This window comes from Caretta caretta, chromosome 19 (assembly GCF_965140235.1).
Source record: "Caretta caretta isolate rCarCar2 chromosome 19, rCarCar1.hap1, whole genome shotgun sequence".
In the NCBI taxonomy this organism is placed as follows: Eukaryota; Metazoa; Chordata; order Testudines; family Cheloniidae; genus Caretta; species Caretta caretta.
This window is the reverse complement of record NC_134224.1, coordinates 10,486,327-10,493,398: the sequence shown is the minus strand read 5'-3', so window position 1 is coordinate 10,493,398 and position 7,072 is coordinate 10,486,327. Positions and strand designations below refer to the sequence as shown.

The 7,072-nt window shown below is 55.3% G+C and overlaps 1 protein-coding gene across 1 annotated transcript; it reads right to left on the bottom strand.

The window, feature by feature from the left end:
• Positions 1 to 5,667: 5,667 nt before the first annotated feature.
• TRNP1 (TMF1 regulated nuclear protein 1) lies at positions 5,668 to 6,263 on the bottom strand. Its single transcript, XM_048826098.2, has one exon. The coding sequence runs from the start codon at positions 6,233 to 6,235 to the stop codon at positions 5,705 to 5,707; it is 531 nt and encodes a 176-aa protein (XP_048682055.2). The 5' UTR covers positions 6,236 to 6,263; the 3' UTR covers positions 5,668 to 5,704.
• Between the last annotated feature and the right edge of the window lie 809 nt (positions 6,264 to 7,072).

Sequence of the window (7,072 nt, the reverse complement as noted above, 5' to 3'; positions counted from 1 at the left end):
CCTTCATTTCTTAGGGCCTATTTTATAAAAGTGGGATGATAATACTGACCGATTTCCCACCCTGGCTGGGAGGCTCAATTCAGTACTGTTTGTAAAGTGCTTTAAGATCCCAGATGAAAAGGGCTAAGATCACATGAAGTCTTAGCATGGGAAAAAAGCCCCCTCCGGTGACCCTGGCACAAGCGGACTGTGCACTCAGAATCCTGTGCAGCTGTGGCCCTATCGGTCCCAGGATATTCGAGGGACATGATTGGGGAAGGTCATTTTTTTTTTTTTAATTGGACCCTCTTCAGAATCCCTGAGTTTTACTGTAAAAGAGAAAAGGCAGCTTACACTTTCCAAAATACATTATTAATTTTTTAAAATCCAAGATGCCCAAGTGTCCCGTCCCCATTCCCTGCTCTTCTCCCCCCCGACACCCCCCCCCCCCCCAAAAAAATTAGTCTGGTCATGAAAAGAAAAGGAGGACTTGTGGCACCTCAGAGACTAACAAATTTATTTGAGCATAAGCTTTCGTTTTCTTTTTGCGGATACAGACTAACATGGCTGCTACTCTGAAATCTGGTCATGAACACATCAGAGCCATTTAAAGTCCCTTCATCGCTGCCCTGATCCTTGTGCAGTCACTGACAACATGTGTAAAATGCTCCCAGCCTGGAGCGGTAGCATCTCACATGCACCGTGCACTGCTCTAGTTGCAGACACAACAGTGATCTGGGCTCTTGGGGGTTTCTCCACAAAGTCCAGCTGGCAGCTGGAGTCACCAGGTTGTGTTTGGGAGCGGGGACAGGTGATGGGGTGGAGGTGGAGGTGGGGGGAGTTTTGTGCTGGGTATTGCAGCTGCAAACAACGATGAAGTATTCAGATATGAAAGTGAACTTTTTTTGGAGCAAAAATAGCTGTTGTCACATTGAAGCTGCAAGCAGAAAAGAGCTGGTTACTTTACTTCTAAATGTTGCTCTTTTGCTCTCAGACTGAGTCATCTGCCCTGCCCCTCCCCCAGCTCCTGACTCCCTAGTGGCTTAACACTGACCCCAATCTTTGGAATAAGACTAGAGTGAAAGGGCCTGATCCAGAGCCTGTTGAAGTAGATGAAATGACCCCCAGGACTCCAGTGGGCTCTGGATCAGGGCCTAAATGAGACAAACTCCATCCTGGTGATTTTCCTTCTAGGCTTTGCTCTTTCTTTTAGTCCAGTCTAGCAGAGGGGCTGAGTGAGTCTGTGCTGTCTCTGCATTTCTGTAGGCAGACTCCTGAGGTGTTGGCTATTACTCCACTTTAATTCTAGCAACCTCTCATTGACTTCAGTAGGATTTCACCCCAGCAGGGACAGATTAAACACAGAGTAAACCCCGATGAGCTTTAATCTGGTAGGAGTCCTGTCACCAATGCATTGAATTGCAGATGGCATTGACCCGGGAAAGTTTTCAAAAGTGACCAGGGGATTTAGTGACAGGCCCCTTTGACTATCAGTGAGACCTGTGCTCCTAAATCTCAGAGGTGTAATGAGTCATTCAAATTATTCCCTCCACTGTGCATCAGTTTTCACTCACCCGTATGGAATTTCATCCGCTATGGTGCTGCCCAGGCACCTAGCTATCAGGTCCCCATGGTCTTCTCTAGTCACAACTAACCACCTGTTGTTCTTCTGAATATGTTGTTTACAGCCTTCTCCAGACAATTAATAAATATACTAACCTCAGACTGGATATGGAACATTTCACCATGATCAAAATCTATTCTTATTCTCAGTTTTCTCTCTCAGCCCAGGACTGGACTTAACCTCACCTCTCTTAATAAGTGCTCGATTCGGAGGGGATGTAACCATTTCAGATAGCAAGGGATTTTGCATTAGTGAGGTTGTACTGTAATGCAAACACTGTGACAAGAGAGAGTTCAGAGTCGTGTGCGGCCTTGTCCGGAAGCTCAGGAGCAATGAAAGTTTCCCCTTTAGCATTCTACTACAAGAGCTCAGACAGGGCCTTGTGCAGGCAACGAATGGGGTTTGTTGCCATATAAAGCCAAGTCTATCCCCAGCCTCTTGTAGGCCATGCCCTAAGAGAGTCCCCTGTCCTGTACGCTGCCATCTCACTACAGCCCAGCAGATGGCACGCAAAGATTACTACCAACGAATACGTTTGTTACCCTGTCGGCCTCTCTCCACACAGTGTGCAGTTGTGTCACCTGCTTATTGTGTCTTGTCCTCAAGGTGCAAGCTCCTCAGGCCAGGGACTCTCCGTTACTAAGGGCAAGTCTACACTGAAAACGCTGCCTTGGTCCACCGTAGCGCTTTAATGCAGACGCTTTAAGCCGATGGGAGAGAGCGCTCCTGTCGGCGTAGTTAATCCACCTCCCCACGAGGTGGGAGCTGTGTCGACAGGGGAAGCTTTCCTGCTGCCACAGCGCTGTTTACACAGGGGGTGAGGTCGGTATAACTACATCGCTCAGATGCAAGGATTTTTCACACCCCTGAGCGATGGGGTTATCCCCATATAGGGCTGTAGACCAGTCCTAAATATGTGCCCCATGCCTGTACACAGAAAGATCCCAGTCACATTCATGTCCCAAGGCACCAGCACAATACAGATATTCCTAGTCCAATGATTGTGGTTCTGTTGCAACTAACACAAAATATTAAAAGTAAGAATACCCAGGTGACGGGGAGGCCAAAGGGATGCAGAGCCCAGCTAGCAAACAAGCAGTCTGGCTTATTTTTCAGTTTTCCTATCCCAACCTCCCCTTCCATATTTAAAGCAACCCCTCAAGACACCATATATAATTAATAAAATATATAGTTATTTATTTATGAACATGCCGACTTCCAGAAAGTGCCTGCTATAAAGCACCAAGTGCAACATGTATATATTCAGTATAAGTCCAGCTACAGCAGCTGCTCTGGATCTATCCAGCATAAACACGAGGCAAAGATTATATAACAGACCTGCTGTCTCACTCTCCCTCTCTCTCACACGCACATCAAGGTAGTCTCTGAACATTCATGAGTCAGTGTGATCAAAAAAGTGATCCAGTTTAAAAAACTAAAAAGGGATGAGATAAGCCTCTTCTGGCAGAAGAGTCAAAGAGTCCCAAGCAAAGTGAACAATAGAAGCCAGTGATGGACGAGGCCCAGTGCAAAGAGATACTTTAACCATTGTTTTGTGACTTGTTCCACGTGGTTGATTCTGTTTCTGCACAGGGCTTGAATCGTGGCGCTGTTCTTTGTATCCAACCTGAAACTTGCAAGCAGGTTTTCAGCAAGGGAGTTTGCCATCAGAACACATTCCAACCTTGCCCTGAAGGACTTCCAACAGGGAAGTGTCAACGCTGCTTATTGTACTGCTCACTCAGACTGAACTCCACCCTTGTGCAGCGGGCCAGCACAAAGCATCTACACTCCTTCAATCCCATACCAGTGGGCTTAGGCTAGGCAAGCTCAGGTAGAGGACGTGAAAGGGCAAGTCAGACGTAAGCAATGCCTAGGCCTAGTGCTAGCCCTCTTCCCAGGGGTAACTTTCACCCTGAGGGCACAAACCTCTTGGAGAACTTAAGGCCAAATTATGGCCCCATGAAAGTCAGTGGCAAAATTCCCAAAGATTTCTATGGGATCACGATTAAGGTCTAGCTCAGTTCTAGGGCACCTCAGAATGTAACAATTAGATTCTGAATGTGAGAGTATATTGCTTCTAAATGGAAACATTCATTCAAAGCTGCGGGAGACTGTTTGGGCACCTTTGTGTCCCAGCTGGGAGGCTTTGTGGTCATTACAATCACTGAAGAGGAGAATGTTCCTTTTTGGTCTCTGTCCCACTAAGCTGTCTCAGTGGATACTGGTCCATGAATAGAAACATTGTCCAAAACTACAAGAGAGCTACTGATCAGCTGCAGATACTTCAGGTTCGGTGCAGTCCAGTAGCTATGTCCCCAGGTGGATTGCTGAAGTCTCAGGCTGGAGATGTGCAGGGGTAAATTAAGGCAGGATTCTTGGATCCAGTCCCCCCATTCCAAAAGGGGACCAGAGAGTCAGAGCAACAGGCTGATTGCTGCCAGCAGCCTGATGAGGTGGGAGAAACAGATGAGTCTTTGCAGGAGCCGGTAAGGACAATCTGTCTGGGGGAGGCAGTCTCTCTCTAGAGGGCCCATTTGGTCTGAAAGCACCCTGGACAGCAAAACAGATTGGGCCATGACACAGCACACTGGGGTCTTCTACATGTGACATGGGATTGTCCCACATTGGGGTTTGTTCTGCTCCTGATGAATTGAATCTTCATTCATTTCTTTACAGATCAGAGCTCTTACACTTGTGCGGAGCTGCCTGTGGTTCAGGAGGCCAATCTACCAGCACTGGTGCTGTCATGGACTAGATGGGTGAGTAGTCGTGGAACAGGAGATCTGCAAGCCAAGGTGCGGTGCTACCTGGGGCCCCACAAGAACTGAACCCTTCTTAGGATGGGTGCTATGGAAAGTCCCCAAGTGCAAGCCTAGAGTGGATGCATTTCCCTATACCTATGGGTGCTCTCCCTCCCAGTTTCCCCCAGGTGACACGGGTGCTGACTTTAAGGCGGGTGGGTCAAGCACAACTTTCCATTTCCCAAAAGGGCACAGGAAAGGCAGTTGCTGAGTGGGATCCACCCTGGTCCCAGATCAGAGTGCTGTGGAGGGGGAAGCTGCTCCTTCTCACAGGTCCCAGCTGAAGTGGGTGCGCCTCCCTCCCACCCACCCAGGCTGGTGCCCCTCACTATAACAAGGTGCCCCCCAGCACAGGGGTCCTCCCCTCACATCAACCCGGGATGGGGCCCCTCACATGGACAAGGTGCCCCCCCCAGCACAGGGGTCCTCACCTCCCTCCCACCCACCTGGGATGGGGCCCCTCATAAGGACAAGGTGCTCCCCCCAGCACAGGGGTCCTCGCCTCCCTCCCACCCACCCGGGATGGGGCCCCTCACAAGGACAAGGTGCTCCCCCCAGCACAGGGGTCCTCGCCTCCCTCCCACCCACCCGGGATGGGGCCCCTCACAAGGACAAGGTGCTCCCCCCAGCACAGGGGTCCTCCCCACCCAGGATGGGGCCCCTCACAAGGACAAGGTGCTCCCCCCAGCACAGGGGTCCTCCCCACCCTCCCAAGATGGGGCCCCTCGCGAGGAGAAGGTGCTCCCCCCAGCACAGGGGTCCTCACCACCCTCCCACCCACCGAGGATGGGGCCCCTCACGAGGACAAGGTGCCCCCCGGCACAGGGGTCCTGCCCACCCTCCCACCCAGGATGGGGCCCCTCGCGAGGAGAAGGTGCCCCCCCCGGCACAGGGGTCCTCCCCTCCCTCCCACCCACCCGGGATGGGGCCCCTCACAAGGACAAGGTGCTCTCCCCAGCACAGGGGTCCTCCCCACCCAGGATGGGGCCCCTCGCGAGGAGAAGGTGCCCCCCCCCAGCACAGGGGTCCTCCCCTCACACCCACCCAGGATGGGGCCCCTCACAAGGAGAAGGTGCCCCCCCCCGGCACAGGGGTCCTCCCCTCCCTCCTACCCACCGAGGATGGGGCCCCTCGCGAGGACAAGGTGCCCCCCGGCACAGGGGTCCTGCCCACCCTCCCACCCAGGATGGGGCCCCTCGCGAGGAGAAGGTGCCCCCCCCGGCACAGGGGTCCTCCCCTCCCTCCTACCCACCGAGGATGGGGCCCCTGGCGAGGAGACGGTGCCCCCCCGCCGCTCTCAGGCCGGGGGCTGCCCCGGCGGGCTCCTCTTGAAGGGGGACTCGGGCGGCTCCGGGGCGGCGCCCCCCCGGCCGCGGCGCAGCCGGCCGGCCGCCCAGGGCACGCAGCCGCCCAGCGCCGAGGCCAGCAGGGCGGGCGGCCGCGCCTTCCGGGAGCGCCGCAGGCTCCTCTTGAGGCGCTGCCCGTGGGCGGCCAGGCGGAGCTGGGCCTGGCCGGCGCCGCTGCCCAGCCGGGCCAGGCTCTCGGCGCGGCCGGCCAGGCGCAGCTCGGCCTGCACCAGGACGCGGTGCAGCTGCTGCACCCGGCTCTCCAGCTCCAGCACCAGCCGCCGCCGGGCCTCCGCCTCCAGCAGCCGCCGCCGGGCCTCGGCCAGCTCCAGCCCGGGCAGCGCCGAGCCGCCCGCCGCCGCCGCCTGCGCCCGCGGCCGGGGCTTGCCCGCGCCGGCGCTGCCGGGCATCGGGGGCTCCTGCTGCTCCCCGCTGCCTTCCCCTGCGGCTGCTCGCTTCGGCCGGGGGGCCCCGGCCAGCATGAGCCCGCCGCTGTGGCAGCGGCGCCGGGCGCCGGCAGCCCTTATAAGGGGCCGGGGGGCTGGCGCGGAGCTGAGAGATGCTTCCCCGAGCCAGTCACCGGAGCCGCAGCGCCCCCGCCCCGTCGCCCCACCCGCCTCCAGGTGCCTTCCCCTTCCCAGCCCCCTCGCACCCCCGGCCCCTAGTCCACTAGCTTCCCCTCTTCTCTGCAGCCCGTTCCCAGCCCCCCTCGCTCTCAGGAATAAACTCCATGTGAAGGAAGGAATTTACAAACTGGGTTCAGAAGAAAATTAGACAAGTTCCGCGGGGGAGGGGGGATATCATCAGTGGCTATTAGCCAAGATGCTCAGGGAGGCAACCGCATGCTCAGGATGGCCTGAAACCGCTGATTCTCAGAAGCTGGGGCTGGACAACAGGGGATGGATCACTTGATAACTGCCCTGTTCTGTTCCTTCCTGCTGAAGCATCTGGTACCGGCCGCTGTCGGAAGACAGGATACTGGGCTAGGTGGACCGTAGGTCTGACCCATTATGGCCATTCTTATATTGTTATGAATGCTGAGCACAAACACTGCTCAAGCAGCCCTCATGACGCTCCCCAAAACCTCAGCCCCACACACCCCATACCCTGACCTAGACCCACAGGCTCTATGCAGGCATACACCCCTTCCTCAAACACACATCCTTACCCAAGCATACACACCCTCCCCATACACACACACCCTGTACAGGTGTACACCCCTTCCATAAATACCTCTGTATCCATACACGTCCCTTCCCCAGACATCCCCCCACCCATTCCCCAAACCCACACTCTCCTCAAATGCAACACTCTCCTCA